This window comes from Cetorhinus maximus, chromosome 38 (assembly GCF_964194155.1).
Source record: "Cetorhinus maximus chromosome 38, sCetMax3.hap1.1, whole genome shotgun sequence".
NCBI classification, from domain to species: domain Eukaryota; kingdom Metazoa; phylum Chordata; class Chondrichthyes; order Lamniformes; family Cetorhinidae; genus Cetorhinus; species Cetorhinus maximus.
The window spans coordinates 928787-948622 of NC_135916.1; the positions used below are offsets into that span (position 1 = coordinate 928787).

The 19836-nt window shown below is 49.0% G+C and overlaps 2 protein-coding genes across 2 annotated transcripts; both read right to left on the minus strand.

Annotated features, from left to right (window-relative positions):
• Positions 1–7130: 7130 nt before the first annotated feature.
• Positions 7131–7554, minus strand: LOC144672342 (histone H2B 1.2-like). The gene has a single exon (XM_078534193.1). The coding sequence runs from the start codon at positions 7525–7527 to the stop codon at positions 7150–7152; it is 378 nt and encodes a 125-aa protein (XP_078390319.1). The 5' UTR covers positions 7528–7554; the 3' UTR covers positions 7131–7149.
• A 10124-nt stretch (positions 7555–17678) lies between these two features.
• Positions 17679–19260, minus strand: LOC144672337 (histone H2A-like). The gene has a single exon (XM_078534189.1). It carries the CDS (start codon positions 19223–19225, stop codon positions 18782–18784), a length of 444 nt encoding a protein of 147 aa, XP_078390315.1. The 5' UTR covers positions 19226–19260; the 3' UTR covers positions 17679–18781.
• Positions 19261–19836: the final 576 nt, after the last annotated feature.

Consider the following 19836-nt stretch of genomic DNA (forward strand, 5'->3'; position numbering starts at 1 on the left):
CTCTGTTGCACTCCCTCTATGGCAAGTACGTCCTTCCTTAGATAAGGAGACCAAACAGTACTGCAAATAGTACTCCAGGTGCAGTCTCACCAAGGCTGTACACAATTGCAGCAAGACATCTTTACTCCTGTTCTCAAATCCCTTTGTGATGAAGACCAACATGCATGCCATATGCTATCTTGATTGCTACCCCTGCATGTTAATGTTTACTGATTCATGAACAAGGACACCCAGATGCCTTTAGACATCAATACTTCTGAACCCGTCACCATTAAAGAAATACCATGCCTTTCTGTCTTCCCTTCCAAAAGTGGATAATGTCACACTTATCCACATTATATCCCAATTGCCAGAGATATTGGGACTTTATAAATCACTGGGTAAGCCTCATCAGGAGCAATTTTGCATAATTCTGAGGATTCCAATTCAGGGATGTTCTAGAGGCCTTAGAATGAGGATGTTAACAGGAATTATGTGTGAGAATTAGTAGGAGAGTTTTGGCTGTTCTCCTTGGAACAAAACAGGTCAAGGGGTTACTTCATGTAGGTTTTCAATGTGATAGATTTTGATAACGTAAATAGGAGGGACACAATATTCTCTGGCGATTAGGTCCAACCAGTGGTCCTGGATTCCAAACCAGATATAGAGGGGAGAATGAGAATTTTCACCCTCAGATGTCAGAATAAGGAATTCTGCGTTTGAGAAGATGTTAGAAGTCGATTGAAAGTACAAAAATTAGTACAAAACACACACAAAAGGTAAGGAACATACAGGGCACACTAAGGTGGAGATATGGACTAGGTAAATGCTGACACAAATTGCCAGCAGGGGGCAAAGAAGGGCTGAATGGCTCCATACAGGAGTCTAAGCCTCTTTGGTTCTTGGGACTTGATTAATGGGACATTGGGAACAGGATGTGCTGGCAGATTTTACGAAATCAGGATGATCCCGCAATCAAAACCGAGATGCAAAATGGAGATGGATAAAAAATTAGGCAATGGAGGATGAAATTTGTTGCCCTTATCATTGCTTCCGGCAAATTGTTTTTTTTTTTCCTCACTCTACCTGAACGACGGTGAAATTGGCGGACTTTGTGAAAGTGACGATTTGCAGTTTCAGCTCAGCCAATCGGGAATCCGCTCCCTGAAATCTCATCTCAAACCTGACTGAGGGAAAGGGCGACATCCAATCACAGCGTCGCAGCCGCTGGACCTCAACGGGAAATGCATCAATGGCCCTTTTAAGGGCCACTTAATCAGCCAACGAAAGAGCTGTGATCTCCTAGAGTCCCGCACATAAAACATTCCATAATTGCACCAGCTGCTTACTTCCTGCTCAATTCTCACTCCTTGAAGGAGAAATAAAGTATCCTCCGATGGGAATCAGTAATTTGGAGGCGGCGATGTTTGTTTTATTATTCATTTATAGTTTTTTAAAAAATTCATTCACGGAATGTGGGCGTCGCTGGCTGGGCCCAGCATCTATTTCCCATCCCTAGTTGCCCCTTGAGAAGGTGGTGGTGAGTTGCCATCTTGAACCGCTGCAGTCCCTGTGGTGTAGGCACACCCACAGTGCTGTTAGGGAGGGAGTTCCAGGATTTTGTCCCTGTGGTGTAGGTACACCCACAGTGCTCTAAGGGTGGGAGTTCCAGGATTTTGTCCCTTGGGGAAGGTAAACCCACAGTGCTGTTAGGGAGGGAGTTCCAGGAATTTGTCCCTGTGGTGTGGTGTACCCACGGCGCTGTTAGGGAGGGAGTTCCAGGATTGTGTCCGTGTGGTGTAGGTACACCCACAGTGCTGTTAGGGAGGGAGTTCCAGGATTGTGTCCCTGTGGTGTAGGTACACCCACAGTGCTGTTAGGGAGGGAGTTCCAGGATTTTGTCCCTGTGGTGTGGTATACCCACGGCGCTGTTAGGGATGGAGTTCCAGGATTTTGTCCTTGTGGTGTAGGTACACCCACAGTGCTGTTAGGGAGGGAGTTCCAGGAATCTGTCCCTCTGGTGAAGGAACACCCACAGTGCTGTTAGGGAGGGAGTTGCAGGATTTTGTCCCTGTGGTGTAGGTACACCCACAGTGCTGTTAGGGAGGGAGTTCCAGGATTTTGTCCCTGTGGTGTAGGTACACCCACAGTGCTGTTAGGGTGGGAGTTACAGGATTTTGTCCCTGTGGTGTAGGTAGACCCACAGTGCTGTTAGGGAGGGAGTTCCACGATTTTGACCCTGTTGTGTAGGTACACCCACAGTGCTGTTAGGGAGGGAGTTCCAGAATTCTGTCCCTGTGGTGTAGGTACACCCACAGTGCAGTTAGGGCAGTAGTTCCAAGATTTTTTCTCTTTAGTGTAGGTACACCCACAGTGCTGTTAGGGAGGGAGTTCCAGGATATTATCCCTGTGGTGTACGTACACCCATAGTGCTTTTAGGGAGGGAGTTCCACGATATTGTCCCAGTGGTGTAGGTTCACCCACAGTGCTGTTAGGGAGGGAGTTCCATGATTTTGTCCGTGTGGTGTAGGTACACCCACAGTGCTGTTAGGGAGGGAGTTCCAGGATTTTGTCCCTGTGGTGTAGGTACACCCACAGTGTTGTTAGGGGGGGGGATTTCCACGATTTTGAGCCTGCGGTGTCGGTACACCCACAGTGCTGTTAGGGAGGGAGTTCCACGATTTTGACCCCGTGGTGTAGGTACACCCACAGTGTTGTTAGGGAGGGCGTTCCACCATTTTGTCCCTGTGTGTAGGTACACCAACAGTGCTGTTAGGGAGGGAGTTCTAGGATTTTGTCCCTGTGTGTAGGTACACCCACAGTGCTGTTAGGGAGGGATTTCCAGGATTTTGTTCGTGTGGTGTAGGTGCACTCACAGTGCTGTTAGGGAGGGAGTTCCAGGATTTTGTCCCTGTGGTGTAGGTACACCCACAGTGCAGTTAGGGAGGGATTTCCAGGATTTTGTTCGTGTGGTGTAGGTGCACTCACAGTGCTGTTAGGGAGGGAGAACCATGATTTTGACCCTGTGGTGTAGGTGCACCCACAGTGCTGTTAGGGAGCGAGTTCCAGGATATTGTCCCTCTGGTGTAGGTACAACCATAGCGCTGTTAGGGAGGGAGTTCCAGGATTTTGTCCTTGTGGTGTAGGTACACCCACAGTGCTGTTAGGGAGGGAGTTCCAGGATTTTGTCCCTGTGGTGTAGGTACACCCACAGTGCTGTTAGGGATGGAGTTCCAGGATTTTGTCCCTGTGGTGTAGGTACACCCACAGTGCTGTTAGGGATGGAGTTCCAGGATTTTGTCCCTGTGGTGTAGGTACACCCACAATGCTATTAGGGAGGGAGTTCCAGGATTTTGTCCCTGTGGTGTAGGTACACCCACAGTGCTGTTAGGGAGGCAGTTCCAGGATTTTGTCCCTGTCGTGTAGGTACACCCACAGTGATGTTAGGGAGGGAGTTCCTGGATTTTGTCCCTGTGGTGTAGGTGCACCCACAGTGCTGTTAGGGAGCGAGTTCCAGGATTTTATCCCTGTGGTGTGCGTACACCCACAGTGCTGTTGGGGAGGTAGTTCCAGGATTTTTTCCCTTTGGTGTAGGTACACCCACGGCGCTGTTGAGGAGGGAGTTCCAGGATTTTGTCCCTGTGGTGTAGGTACACCCACAGTGCTGTTAGGGAGGGAGTTCCAGGATTTTGTCCCAGTGGTGTAGGTACACCCACAGTGCTATTAGGGATGGAATTCTAGGATTTTGTCCCTGTGGTGTAGGTGCACCTACAGTGCTGTTAGGGAGGAAGTTCCAGGATTTTGATCCTGTGGAGTAGTTACACACTGTGCTGTTAGGGCGTGAGTTCCAAGATTTTGCTGTTAGGGACGGAGTTCCAGGATTTTATCCCGGGGTGTAGGAACACCCACATTGCTGTTAGGCAGGAGTTCTAGGATTTTGTCCCTGTGGTGTAGGTACACCCACAGTGCTGTTAGGGAGGGTGTTCCAGGATTTTGTCCGTGTGCTTTAGGTGCACTCATAGTGCTGTCAGGGAGGGAGAACCAGGATTTTGACCCTGTGGTGTAGGTACACCCACAGTGCTGTTAGGGAGGGTGTTCCAGGATTTTGTCCGTGTGCTTTAGGTGCACTCATAGTGCTGTCAGGGAGGGAGAACCAGGATTTTGACCCTGTGGTGTAGGTACACCCACAGTGCTGTTAGGGAGGGAGATCCAGGATATTGTCCCTCTGGTGTACGTACACCCATAGTGCTTTTAGGGAGGGAGTTCCACGATATTGTCCCTCTGGTGTAGGTAGACCCACAGTGCAGTTAGGGCAGGAGTTCCAGGATTTTATCCCTCTGGTTTAGGTACATCCACAGTGCTGTTAGGGAGTGAGTTCCCGGATTTTGTCCCTCTAGTGTAGGTACATCCACAGTGATGTTAGGGTGCGAGTTCCAGGATTTGTCCCTGTGGTGTAGGTACACCCACAGTGCTGTTAGGGAGGGAGTTCCAGGATATTGTCCCTGTGGTGTACGTACACCCACAGTGCTGTTAGGGATGGAATTCCAGGATTTTGTCCCTGTGGTGTAGGTACACCCACAGTGCTGTTAGGGAGGGAGTTCCAGGATTTTGTCCCTGTGGTGTAGGTACACCCACAGTGCTGTTAGGGAGGGAGTTCCAGGATTTTGTCCCTGTGGTGTAGGTACACCCACAGTGCTGTTAGGGAGGGAGCTCCAGGATTTTGTCCCTGTGGTGTAGGTACAACCACAGTGCTGTTAGGGAGAAAGTTCCAGGATTTTGTCCCTGTGGTGTAGGTACACCCACAGTGCTGTTAGGGAGAGAGTTCCAGGATTTTGTCCCTGTGGTGTAGGTACACCCACAGTGCTGTTAGGAATTGCGTTCCAGGAATTTGTCCGTGTGGTGTAGGTACACCCACAGTGCTGTTAGGGAGGGAGTTCCAAGATTTTGCTGTTAGTCACGGCAAGATTTTGTCACGGGGTGTAGGAACACCCACACTGCTGTTAGGCAGGAGTTCTAGGATTTTGTCCCTGTGGTGTAGGCACACCCACAGTGCTGTTAGAGAGGGAATTCCAGGATTTTGACCCTGTGGTGTAGGTACACCCAGAGTGCAGTTAGGGAGCGAGTACCAGGATATTGTCCCTCTGGTGTAGGTACAACCATAGTGCTGTTAGGGAGGGAGTTCTCGGATTTTGTCCCTGTGGCGTTACTATACCCACCGTGCTGTTAGGGAGGGAGTTCCAGGATTTTGTCCCTCTGGTGTATGTAGACCTACAGTGCAGTTAGGGAGGGAGTTCCAGGATTTTGTCCCTGTGGTGTAGGTACACCCACAGTGTTGTTAGTGAGGGTGTTCCAGGATTTTGTCCCTGTGGTGTAGGTACATCCACAGTGCTGTTAGGGAGGGAGTTCCAGGATTTTGTCCCTGTGGTGTAGGTACACCCACAGTGCTGCTAGGGAGGGAGTTCCAGGATTTTGTCCCTCTGGTGACGGTACACCCACAGTGCTGTTAGGGAGGGAGTTCCAGGATTTTGTCCGTGGTGTTGGTACACCCACAATGCTGTTAGGGAGGGATTTACAGGATTTTGTCCGTGTAGCGTAGGTACACCCACAGTGCTGTTAGGGAGGGACTTCCAGGATTTTGATCCTGTGACAGTGAAGGAACTGCCAATATATTTCCATGTCAGGATGGTGAGTGAATTGGAGGGGAACTTCCAGCTGTGGTGTTCCCATCTATCTGCTGCCCTTGCCCTTGTTGGCCAGGCCAACGATTATTTCCCGTCCCTCAAGTGCCCTTGAGAAGGTGGTGTTGAGCTGCCTTCTTCAACCGGCGAGTCATATATCTATTAGATCAGACACATCATTGGCTGCAGCTTATGATATGAACACTGGGATGTCCATAGAACGGTTCATGGTGCAGTTATTTTAAATGTCATATTCTAACGACAGTTGTAAGTAAATGCAATACATTTGGTGAGCGGCGGACATGAAATCTCTGGCTAAAAGTCACGCCGCTGAATGCAAAAACTCAAATCAATGCTGTTATTATCAAATTTATTATTAAGCCTGTGGAATTCGCTACCACAGAAAGTAGTTGAGGCCAAAACATTGTATGTTTTCAAGAAGGGGTTAGATATAGCTCTTGGGGCGAAAGGGACCAAAGGGTATGGGGAGAAAGCCGGAACAGGCTATTGAGTTGGATGATCAGCCATGATCATAATGAATGGCGGAGCTGGCTCGAAGGGCCGAATGGCCTACTCCTGCTGCTAGTTTCTATGTGTAAAATAGCCCCTCTCAGATAATAAGTCACCCTTGCGCAGATAAAGCGAGTGGCTCTTAGAAGAACCTTTGTGTTATCAGTTTAAAGAATGGTGAATTTCCGCCCAATTTTGCCCTCTTGGAAACGCTGGAGTGAGCAGACGAAAAATAAGCGCAGCAAATTGTCAGGCGCCAAAGCGCTTTCTTTTCTGAAATTTGAAAAGCCCGCCAATATTTTTGTAAAACAATCAATCAAATATAGAATATCGCATCAGTAGGTAACACTTATCTTCCGACAAACGTGTTTTATATAGAAATATTACCTATTATTGACCATTTCGTCACAAGCTCCACATTCGCCTTCAAAATCGGATTCCTCTCTTTGTTCAGTTTGAAATAGGCTGAAATTCCCATTCGCAGCACCCGACAATTTTCTGAACATTTTTTTTTAAATTGCAACGATGACCCATCGCGGAGTTGTGGAGTGAATACCTATCCCTGCATGTCGAACCGAAGTGCAGATTTTCGTTATAAATTGTCGAAAATTGAGATTGGAGCACATGTTTTTACACAATAAGCTCGCTCACTATTTAAAGGAGGATAATAGACATGCAATGGGTGTGTAAAACATTTAGCAGGACGTATTGTCCAAATAATGTAAAGGAAAATGGCGGAGTGTTAATTTTTTTTTAAATGACATTAATTGATAAGGCGTTAAAGAGTGAGAAGCAATTTTCGCATTAATCATCGAAACATACAAAAGTAACAAACCCCAAATGGAAATAGAACAATGCACACGTTAATTAAGATTATTAAACGACCCCAGGCCCATGGCTTCGCCCTTTCAGTGAAGTTTTGGGTGGCTCTTATAAGAGCCTTTGTGTTTGAGTTCTTTTGTATCAATGCATTGTGGCGTTTCTACTTGGAGCTGGTGTACTTGGTCACCGCCTTGGTGCCCTCCGACACGGCGTGTTTGGCCAGTTCCCCGGGCAGCAGCAGGCGCACGGCGGTCTGGATCTCCCGGGAGCTGATGGTCTGCCGCTTGTTGTAATGGGCCAGGCGGGAAGCCTCGCCCGCGATGCGCTCGAAGATGTCGTTGACGAAGGAGTTCATGATACTCATGGCCTTGGAGGAGATGCCGGTGTCCGGGTGGACCTGCTTCATCACCTTGTAGATGTAGATGGAGTAGCTCTCCTTCCTGGATCTCTTCCTCTTCTTGCCGCTCTTGGGTGGCGTCTTCTTGATGATCTTTTTGGACCCCTTCTTAGCTGCTCCTGATTTCTTCTCGTCCACCATTGCGCCGCTTAGCCTTAGACAAACAATTAGCAAACGCGCCCTTGGGAAGCTCCTTTTATAGACAACGCCTGACGCCTATGCTAATGAAGGATCGTTGAAGGTCTGTCTCCTGATTGGCTGATTAACGATTATGTCAATTTCTGATACACTGCATCTCTCAGCTGTGGCTCAGTTCATAGCAACCCTCGCCTTTGAGTCAGAGGGTTGTGGGTTTATGTCCCACTCCCGGAAAACCAAGAACTGTGATTGTACTCGAAAGAGTTGCAATCTGTGACTGTTGATAACTCGAAAGAATTTTGGTTCCTTTAAAGTTTTTCCTTGATTTTACAGCTGACCTGACTTAGGGGCTGTGCTTAATTTCTCCCTTGTTATTGTTAATTTAGTTAATTGTTTTGACCCCAAAAGAGTTACACTGCATCTCTCAGCTGTGGCTCAGTCCATAGCACCCTCGCCTTTGAGTCAGAGGGTTGTGGGTTCATGTCCCACTCCCGGAAAACCAAGAACTGTGATTGTACTCGAAAGAGTTGCAATCTGTGACTGTTGATAACTCGAAAGAGTTTCTGGTTAGTGGTTGTCTCTGTACCTGTCAAATTCTGGCATATGATTGGCGGATTTAACCTTGTTAGTCTTTGGATTGTGTTTGATGATTTTCCTCTGCACTTTTCCTTAGCCGAATGTGACTGGGGTCTACATATAGCGTTTGTGTTAGCTTCTTGTATGAGTGTGGCTTTCAATATGTTCCCCTCAGCGCAGATGAGCCAGTGTGTATTTAAGTTCCCTGTTAGCTTTCGATACAAGAGAGAGTGTGTGTATTTAATGTGTACATAGCAGTTTCTGATTGGGAGAGATGGGTTTACGCTGCACCTGCACCTACCGACATAGGTGGATACAAATAAAATGGCCGCCTGCTTGATAGCTAGGTGGAGGTCTGTTGGAGAATGCAGGGAGATATCAATGGACTACTCCTTTGGGCAGGAAAGTGGCAATAGGAATTGTTATGACACAACAGTTGTTAAAGGCTGTTTAAATCCCCGCGGGAATCTTGAACAACTGCCATAACCTATATTTTCAATGAGTATGTTTGCGATGCAGCTCTGAATTCAGGAATAAGACCACCAAGCCTCAAAAGGTATTTGTATAAAACTAAATTAAACATTTAAAAAAAAAACAACAAATTGAACACATACACATGTCTACAAATTACTACCATAACAACTTTTAGACAAATCCCCGAATTAATCACTCCTAGGTAAATCTTCATCAAGGCAACAGTAACCCATGGGCTTTAAACAGACACCAAGAAAAGCACATTTGACCTGACGAATTCGAAATGAGGTAACTTTCAATTTGGTTCCTTGCAGACATAGTTGTGGGTTGGTAAGGCTGGTTAGATTTTGAATGCATCTGACCTACACACACAAACTCTTTTCTGTTGGTACCTAACTTCCCACTTGAATGTACATTTTCCATTGTATTACTAACTTTTTAAAAAATTGTATCTCTCCTAACAATAATCCTCTTAGTCCATCAATTTTATTAGTAATATAAACACATTGCTTGGCATCTCCCACCTAGGTGCAAGATTTTACCCATTCTTTTGAATGGTTAATTCAACAAGTGCAAATTGCACTTTACCTTTTAACTTCTTTACTTTTATCTAATTCGCATCTCAAAATTACTATACAACCAAACACCATGACTTTAATCCAAGTAAGCCACACACAGGCACACACGTAGGCAGAGCTACAATTCCAATTTAAAAATACATTCCATTAACATTATAGATGTCAATATCTCTTCATGACAGAATTCAGCCCAGGGAATTGTGAGGTGATGCATTTTGAGGGGATCAAGCAAGGCAAAGGAATACACAGTTCACAGGAGAACACTGGGAGGTGTAGAGGAATTGAGGGACAGTAGAGAGGATGCCCACTGGTTCCTGAAGGTAGCAGGACAGGTCGATAAAGGGTTTAAGAAGGCATATAGAACCTGTTCCTTTATATGGCAAGGTATGAGTATAAACAGGGAGGTTAGGCTGGAACTTTATTAATCATGAGTGAGGCCACAACTTGAGTCCAATGTGCAGTTCTGGTCATCTCATTTCATAAAGGGTGTAATGTCATTGGAGAGGATACAGAGGAGATTTCGGAGGATGTTGCCAGGAACTGGAATAATGCGGTCACAATCAAAGATCAGATGTGTTGGGCTTGTTTTCCTATGGAACAGAGGAGGCTGAGGGAAGATTTGATTGAGATGTCTACAACGTTGTGAGGGGCCTGGATAGAATGAAGGAGGAATGTCAATTTACGTTAGCGCAGAGGTCAGTTACTGTGGGTCATAGATTTAAAGGGAATAGTAGAAATATTAGAGAGGAGATGAATTTTTTTTTTCACCCGGAGGGTAGCAAGGCCTGGAACTCAACGCCTGAAAGGGTAGTAGAGGCAGAAACGCTCAATTCATTTAAACAGTGCCTGGATATGGAGCTCAAGTGCCATAACCCGCAGGGTTACGGAGCAAGTGATAGAAAGTGGGAATAGGTTGGATGGCTGGTGCAGACACAATGGGCCAAGAGGCTTCCATCTGTGCCACAAAATTCCTATGCTTCTATGTGAATTTACTATTCGTCTGTATGTGTCAGTCTCTTGACTGTGAACGTGAGTTTTGCCCCACCCTCCGTGTCAATGCCTGATATGTGATTGTGAGGTTTACTCGGTATTTCAGTTGTCTGTGATTTTTCAAGGTTTAATTCATAACTGTCAGTCTGCCATATTGGTAGCCTTGTGTGCTCTGTGCCTATCAGTTTGTAACATGAGAGTGCGGGTTTCATGGTGTACCTGTGCTCCTATGCTTTATGGAAACCTGTGTTACTGCACCAGTCAAAAAGAGGATTTTAATTTTCTGTCAATATATGCCCCAAAGGTGGTTGTCCCTCTGTATCTATCAGCATCTAGCTTATGTTTTCTTGGAGGCTAAGGTGGTGTAATTTGGATTACCCCACAACTGTCAGTTTTGGTTATTGGAATTCATCCGCCATTATTAATTGAATCAATCTGATTATGTAAGCTGAAACTATCATTTACAGTATGCGTTGAATGTTCTTGTTTGTTTCATCATTTCTCTGTGAAGATTTCAGTTACGGGCATGTGGATGTGGTTTTCGCTCTATACCTATCACTCTTTGGGATGTTGGTGTGTGTGTTTGCCCTGTGCATGTCTGCCCTGTGCGTGTCACTGTCTGCTTTCGAGATATGTCAATTATCCTGTACCTGTTGCTGTTTAGTAAGTGAATGTAGGGCTTAGGTCGCACCTGCGAATCTCGAGGAGAGATTGGGTCGACTAGGCCTGTATTCACTGGAGTTTAGAAGAATGAGAGGGGATCTCAGTGAAAAGTATATAATTCTGATGGGACTGGACATGCTGGCTGCAGGGGTGATGTTTCCTCTGGCTGGGTGGTTGCGAACAAAGGGTTACAGTGTCAGGATATGTGGTAGGCCATTTTGAACTGAAATGAGGAGAGGTTTCTTAGCTCTGAGGGTGGTGAACCTTTGGAACTGTCTACCACACAAGTCTGTGAAGGCCAAGTCACCGACTATACTTAAGAAGGAAATAGATAGATTTAAAGACACAAAATGAGTCAAGAGGTGTGGGGAGAGCGCGGGACTTTGGTGTTGAGATAAAGGATCAGCCATGGTCATACTGTATGGTGGAGCAGGCTTGAAGGGCCGAGTGGCCTACTCCGGCTCTGATTTTCTATGTTACTCCATGCCTACCTGTCTGTGCCATGATCCTAAATTTAATTATTCTCTGCCAGTATCTGTATTAAATGTTTTATCCTATACCTGCCAGTTTGCTATTTAAGGGTTAGATTTCATCAGTCCTTACAGTTCCTAGTCTGGATGTACATGTCATAGGGTTTTACAGCACAGAAACAGGCCCTTCAGCCCATCGTGTTTATGCTGGACATCAAGCAACTATCTATCCCAATCCCATTTTCCAGCACTTGGCCCTTAGCCCTGTATGCTATGGCGTTTCAAGTGCTCATCTAAATACGTTTTAATTGTTGTGAGGGTTCCTGCCTCTACCACCCCCTCAGGCAGTGTGTTCTAGATTCCAACCACCCTCTGGGTGATTTTTCTTATCCCTCAAATCCCCTCTAAATCTCCTGCCCCTCACGTTAAATCTTTGTCACCTGGTTATTGACACCCCTGCTCAGGAGGAGACGTTCTTCCTATCTACTCCCCACGTAATTTTGCATACCTCTATCAGGGACCCCTCGGCCTTCTCTGCTCTAAGGAAAACAACCCGAGCCTCTCTTCATAGCTGAAATGCTCCAGCCCAGGCAACACCCTGGTAAATCTCCTCTGCACTCTCTCCAGTGCAATCACATCCTTCCTATAATGTGGCGACCAGAACTGCACACAGTACCCCAGCTGTGGCCTCATCAAATGATTTATACAGCTCCAACATAACCTCCCTGCTCTTATATGCTATTCCTCAACTAGTAAAGGCAAGCATCCCAAATGCCTTCTCAAACACCTTATCTACCTGTACTGCTGCCTTCAGGGATCTATGGACATGTGTACCAAGGTCCCTCTGATCCTCTGTACTTTCTAGGGTCCTGCCATTCATTGTGTATTCCCTTCCTCCCAAAACACATCGCCTCACAGTCCTCAGGATTAAACTCTATTTACCATTGCTCAACCCATTTTACCAGCCCATCTATATCGCTTTGTAATCTAAGGCTTTCCTCCTCACTATTTACCACCCCACCAAATTCTGTGTCATCTGCGTGTGTTTCGGTGCGGGTGTGCGCGTCTGGGTGATTTTCCAGTTCCCTGTTCCAGACTTTTTTTTTAAAGTGAAAAATAAACATTATTCATAAAATATCTGTAAGGTCATTACAAAACATTTCAAAATGGCCATCACAAAAAAAATAGTCAACGTTTCCACATAGATCATGAGGTGCTTCAGTACAATCAATGAACATTACAGACATCTCAGCATGGTCATTACAGTCAGGTTCCCTGTTTCAGACATTGTCACAATCTCATTGTAACAAAGGATGCCGAAATCCGCCCACCTTCCGCTCTCTTTTACCTGCGGGAGGAATGGTGATTCGGGTGTCAAACCATCAGGTTTCAAACGACTCCTCCACGCCACCCCCACACCCCCACCATTGAATAAACATTATTCATAAAATATCTGTAAGGTCATTACAAAACATTTCAAAATGGCCATCACAAAAAAAATAGTCAACGTTTCCACATAGATCATGAGGTGCTTCAGTACAATCAATGAACATTACAGACATCTCAGCATGGTCATTACAGTCAGGTTCCCTGTTTCAGACATTCAGACTAAAGGTCTGGGACTCTCAGAGACAGTGGGTTTGGTAGGAGAATAAATGCTTTAATATGGGTTTAAAGATTGTATCCATAAATGTGCGTAGCATTAAATCTACTACGCGATGTGTTGCGACCTTGGACTACCTAGCCAAGGTCAAAGCTGACCTGTTGTTTCTGCAGGAGTGTGCGATACCGCACCTCAGCTCCTACAGGCAATGGTCACGATGGTGGTCCCACGGGCCATCGATCTGGTCGGGCGGAAACGACTCTCGTTCCTCCGGCCTGGGTATTCTGCTGCGGGGAGGCAACTTCACCGTCTCCGAGGTCAAGGAGGTGGTGGGCGGGCGACTCCTGGTAGCAGACGTAATGTACAAGAACGCTCCACTCCGGTTAATTAACGTGTACGGCCCGGCACAAGGGGCTGAGCGGCTGGAGGTTTTTCAGCAGCTCCCACTGCTGCTGGCGACCTCCAGGCCGGTCATTCTGGGCGGGGACTTCAACTGCATCATCGATGCGGCTGGACGATCCGGCAGGGCCGGAAGCAGATTGGACGCTACGTCCAGATCCCTGATGGAAACAGTTAAGGATGCCAAGCTGCACGACGTCTTCAGCAACCCTGCAGACGGAGCGCAGCGTAGATACACCTGGTCGCGGCCAGACGGGTCCATTCGTTCCAGGATAGACTTCCTGTTTGTGTCCCGTGCATTCACAGTCAGATCCACCGACGTCAAGCCGGTGTTCTTCTCTGACCACTGCCTCCTACTGGCGGACTGCCACTTGGAGGAAGACCTGAGGGTGGGCAGGGGGGCATGGAAGCTAAATGTGCAACTGCTGACCCCAGAGAACATTGAGGAGCTCAAGAGGGATTACAAAGGTTGGAGAACCGTGAAACCCCTCTTTGAGTCCCTGACACACTGGTGGGAAGTGATCAAGGGAAGCATCAAGAGGTTTTTCATCCTCAAAGGCACCCAGAAAGCTAGAAAGGAACAGAGGGAAATGTCCCGACTCCAGGAAAAGATGCAGAATCTGCTCCGGCTGCGGTCGATGGGGGTCGATGTCAAGGAGGAGCTCCAAGAGGTGAAGGGCCAGCAAGCCTCGCACTTTGCCTCGGAGGCCTCCAAGATCATCTTCCGTTCCAGAGTCCGCTCCGTGGAGCAGGATGAGACGTGCTCACGTTTCTTCTTCCAAAAGGTACACAGAGAGCGCTCTGTGATCAGCAGCCTGAAGGAAGAAGACGGCTCAGTAAAGTCATCACGGTCCGACATTCTGAGGATCAGCAAATCCTTTTATGCCGGACTGTATGACGTGAAGCCCACGGACAGCACGGCCTCCCAGTCCTTCCTGTCCTCTATCACGGAGGTCCTAGACCACAGTACGCGGGAGAGCCTAGACAAACCGCTAACCCCTGACGAACTGACTAAGGCCCTCGAGTCCTTCGAGAAGAGTAAAACCCCCGGAAGCGACGGCCTGCCGGCGGAGTTGTATTCGGCTCTGTGGGACTTGATCGGCCCAGACCTGCTAGAAGTGTACGAGAGTATGCTCCTGGCCGGCAGCATGTCAGAATCCATGAGGAAAGGCATCATCACCCTCATCTACAAGCACAAGGGGGAAAGGGAGGAAATTAGAAATTGGCGACCCATTTCACTGTTGAATATGGACTATAAGATTCTGTCCAAGGTCATCGCCAACCGGGTCAAATCCGCTCTGGAATTGGTGATTCACCCTGACCAGACCTGCTCTGTGCCAGGCAGGAAGATCTCTGACAGCCTGGCGCTGCTCAGGGATACGATTGCCTATGTACAGGACAGGAGTGTGGATACCTGCCTCATCAGCTTGGATCAGGAGAAGGCCTTTGACAGAATATCGCACACCTACATGGGGGATGTGCTCTCCAAAATGGGGTTTGGGGAGGGAATTCGAAATTGGATCCAACTGCTCTACACTAACATCAGTAGCGCAGTCTCAATCAATGGGTGGGAAACAGATAGCTTTCCGATTAAATCTGGAGTCAGGCAGGGCTGCCCTCTCTCGCCTGTCCTTTTTGTGTGCTGCATAGAACCCTTTGCCGAGTCCATCAGGAAGGATCCGGGCATAAGAGGAGTGACGATCCCAGGCAGTGGAGGCACTCAGGTAAAAGCCTCCCTGTACATGGACGACGTCGCCGTCTTCTGCTCGGATCCGCTGTCGGTGCGCAGACTGATGCACGTCTGCGACCAGTTCGAACTGGCCTCGGGAGCCAAGGTAAATCGTGGGAAGAGCGAGGCCATGTTCTTTGGGAAGTGGGCTGACCGATCCTTTGTCCCCTTCACTGTCAGGGCTGACGGCCTGAAGGTGCTGGGGATATGGTTCGGAGGGACCGGGGCATGCGTTAGAAACTGGAAGGAGCGAGTGGCTATGGTGAAAAGGAAACTGGGCATGTGGGAGCGACGCTCCCTCTCCATTGCGGGTAAGAACCTGGTCATCAGGTGTGAGGTACTCTCGCTGTTGCTGTACGTGGCGCAGGTCTGGCCCATTCCACACTCCTGCGCGATGGCGATCACTCGAGCCATCTTCCGCTTTATCTGGAGGTCGAAAATGGATCGTGTCTGCAGGGACGCGATGTACAAGCCTCTAGATAAAGGGGGAAAAAACGTGCCCAACATCGCCCTCATACTGATGGCCACCTTTGTGTGCGGCTGCATCAAGCGGTGCGTAGACCCTCAGTACGCAAACACCAAGTGTCACTACGTGCTGAGGTTCTACCTGTCCCCGGTGTTGCGAAGGATGGGTCTGGCCACGCTGCCGCGGAACGCTCCAAGTAGTTGGACCGTGCCGTACCACCTGTCCCTGGTGGAAAAATTTATGCAGAAAAACACCTTTGACCACAAGTCCATCAGGCAGTGGTCGGCACGTAACGTCCTAGAGGCCCTGAGGGATAAGGAGAGGGTGGACCCTGTGGGATGGTTCCCCGAGCAGACTGTCAAAGTCATTTGGCAGAATGCCTCATCGCCAGAACTTTCCAACAAGCACCAAGACGTAGCTTGGCTGGTGGTGAGAAAGGCCCTCGCCGTCAGATCCTTCCTACACGCCAGGAGTCTCACCCCCTCTGCACGATGCCCTCGAGGTGGCTGTGGTGGGGAAGAGACCGTTGTTCACCTCCTTGTGGATTGTGCCTTTGCAAAGAAAGTCTGGAGAGAGATGCAGTGGTTGCTGTCGAGGTTCATCCCGAGCAGTTCTGTGACACAGGACTCTGTGCTCTACGGGCTGTTCCCAGGGACACACACCGAGACAAACATCAACTGCAGCTGGAGGATCATCAACTCGGTGAAAGACGCGCTTTGGTCTGCCCGAAACTTGTTGGTCTTCCAGCACAAAGAGTTGTCCCCGACCGATTGTTGCGGACTGGCACAATCCAAAGTCCAGGACTACGTGCTGAGGGACGCACTAAAGCTTGGGGCAGCTGCCGCAAAGGCGCAATGGGGAAGGGTCGCTGTCTAAGACCTTTCTACCACAGCGCACCGAGAGACTGGGAACTGTTTAGAGCCCCTCGGGCTGTACAGATCAAAATGAAAGGCTGTAAATGACTGTAATATTGTTTGTACTGATGCACCTGGTGATACATTTTGTAAAAGTTTAACCTGGATTGTACCCTTGTAATGTTGTTTTTGAAATGGTTTTGAATGTGATTGAAGATTTTTATGAATAAAGTATATTTTTACAAAAAAAAAAAAAACAAAAAAAAAAAAAAAAAAAAAAAAAATCTCATTGTAACAAAGGATGCCGAAATCCGCCCACCTTCCGCTCTCTTTTACCTGCGGGAGGAATGGTGATTCGGGTGTCAAACCATCAGGTTTCAAACGACTCCTCCACGCCACCCCCACACCCCCACCACTCCCACCCCCCCACCCCCCCCACCACTCCCCCACCCCTACCCCACCACCACTCCCCCCACCACTCCCCCCCCACCACCACTCCCCCCACCACCCCCACCCCCCCCGCCCACTCCCCCCACCACCCCCACCCCCCCCGCCCACTCCCCCCACTCCCCACCCCCCCGCCCCCCCCGTCCACTCCCCCCAACCCCCCCACCCCCACCCCACCCCCCCCCCACCCCCACTCCCCCCACCCCACCCCCACTCCCCCCACCCCCCCCCACCCCCACTCCCCCCACCCCCCCCACTCCCCCCCACCCCACCCCCACTCCCCCCCCACTCCCCCCCCCACCCCCACTCCCCCCACTCCCCCCACCCCCCCCAACCCCCCTCCCCCCACCCCACCCACCCTCCCTCCCCCCCACCCCACCCACCCTCCCTCCCCCCACCCCCCCACCCTCCCTCCCCCCCACCCTCCCTCCCCCCACCCCCCCACCCCCCCTCCCCCCACCCCCCCACCCCCACTCCCCCCACTCCCCCCACCCCACCCCCCCACCCCACCCCCACTCCCACTCCCCCCCACTCCCCCCACCCCACCCCCACTCCCCCCACCCCACCCCCACTCCCCCCACCCCACCCCCACTCTCCCCACCCCCCCCACCCCACCCCCACTCCCCCCACCCCACCCCCACTCCCCCCACCCCACCCCCACTCCCCCCACCCCACCCCCACTCCCCCCACCCCACCCCCACTCCCCCCTTCGCCATTACAATCCGTCTCTAACCGGACTCGCTTCTATCCGTTTGAAAATTGTGGGCAGAAAGTTATCTTTTGTTTCCACTCCCACCACTCTATAAGCGGACACACGTCAGTTCAAGCATTGTAAAACAACAAGCAGATTGTTGACTGATCCCAGTGCTCTGAACGACAGAGGAGTGTGTGCGTCTGAGTGTCTCTTGAAACTCGTTTCTTTTTTTAAACATACATTTCAGTATGTTGCAAGGAAGTGTGAATTTCATTGTGTTGTTTAATTTCCGGGTTATGGTGCTTTCATTGTATCTGTCCTTTCCGGTAATTGAAATGTTGTCTTCCGTCTGTTTATTTGATGTTTAGCGAGTTTTTAAACACAATAATTTCGATTTCTGATATGCGAACCAGTCTCACCATCTCTCGTACCCTCTCTCTCTCTCTCTCTATACGTGCGAATTGTTGTTATGTGGTGCCAGGTTTCATGCTGTAGCTGCCAGCCTGAATGTCAATGTAAATTTCAATTTGGCAATGATAGAAAGCCACGTGTTTACTGAGGCCTTTTCTTATCATTCAACTGCTTAAAGCGGAGGAGACCCGAGACAGAAAAAAAAATAGTTGAACTCACTGCGGCAAAAAAGATATTCGAATATTAAAGAGTAGGTCGAGAGAATGGTGGACCAACACACGTTACCAGAATCAAATTATAAATGGCAGGAGTAAATACGATGCGAGAACTTCTTTCACCCAGAGGGTGGTTGGAGTCTGGAGAAAACTTCAAGGGTGGAAGCAGGTTCGATGGAGTTATTAAAAATTGGGAACTGAATTAGTACCCGAAGAGAATATGTGCGAGGTCACGGGGGATAAGGCCAGGAGTGGTGGAGCTAGGTAGAATGTTCTTTCAGAGATCCAGTACAGGTTCGACGGGCCGAACGGCTTCCTTCTGCACTGTAAAGATTTGAGACTGTGAAGCCACAAACTCACATCAGGCACTGGCGAATCTCCTTTGGGTATAAAGCCTCTGTCCTAATTAAACGTCACAAGGGCCAGATAACAACGTGTTCGAAGAAATGGGTTTTAACACATCGATTCTGTAGGTACTAGCGAACATGAGTGGTATAATTTTACAAAACCTCACGAAAAGACAACGATAAGCAAGTGCATTACCTTCAACCCGAAAGACTGAACACAATCCCCTTAAATGCAGAATGAGTGTAAGTAACGCCTCTCAGCAAGTAACCAGCCCTTTACACTGATCAAGTGAGTGGCTCTGAAAAGAGCCTTTGGGTTCTTAGTTTAAAGAATGGTCGCTTCACTTGGTCTTGGCGGCTGCAGCGGCGCCGGTTTTCTTGGGCAGCAGCACGGCCTGGATATTAGGCAGCACCCCGCCCTGAGCGATAGTCACCCCTCCCAGCAGCTTGTTGAGCTCCTCGTCGTTGCGGACGGCCAGTTGCAGGTGCCTGGGGATGATGCGGGTCTTCTTGTTGTCCCGGGCCGCGTTGCCGGCCAGCTCGAGGATTTCAGCCGTCAGATACTCGAGCACGGCGGCCAGATAGACCGGGGCTCCGGCACCCACACGCTCAGCGTAGTTCCCCTTCCTCAGCAGCCTGTGAACGCGGCCCACCGGGAACTGCAGTCCGGCCCGGGAGGAGCGAGACTTGGCCTTGGACCGAACTTTGGCACCGGTTTTTCCTCTTCCAGACATTATAACGACCTCACCAACTTCTTCGCGACGAATGTCAGATCCCGCCCACATTCTGCCTTCTTGTAGCTTCCTGAGGGATGGTGATGAGGCATCACTGATTGGCCACATTCTTCACCAATCCGGAGACGCCACGGTGTCCAAAAAGGGAAGGAGGGCGGATAACGAGCGGCCTCCTGTTTCAAAGTTTAAAGACCGCCCATATTTTCGAAACAATTTTCCTATACAACGTCGCCTTAATAAATAGTTTATCTGGAGTTTCAAAACATTTCAAAAGTTATGACCGGTTCCACATCTGATCACGCATTTGTGATTTGCTGTTACTAACTGGTCTCTCCTCGGATTTATTCATCGTCACAGAGTTTCACAGCACAGTAACAGGCCCTTCGGCCCATCGTGTCCGTGCCGGCCATCAAGCACCTATCCCATTTTCCAAGCACTTGGCCCGCAGCCCTGTATGTTATGGCGTTTCAAGTGCTCATCTGAATACCTCTTAAATGCCGTGAGGGTTCCTATATATGCTTCTATAGATATAGCTCTTGGGGCGAAAGGGATCAAAAGGGTATGGGGAGAAAGCTGGAGCAGGTTATTGAGTTGGATGATCAGCCATGATCCTAATGAATGGCGGAGCAGGCTGGAAGGGCTGAATGGTCCACTCCTGCTCC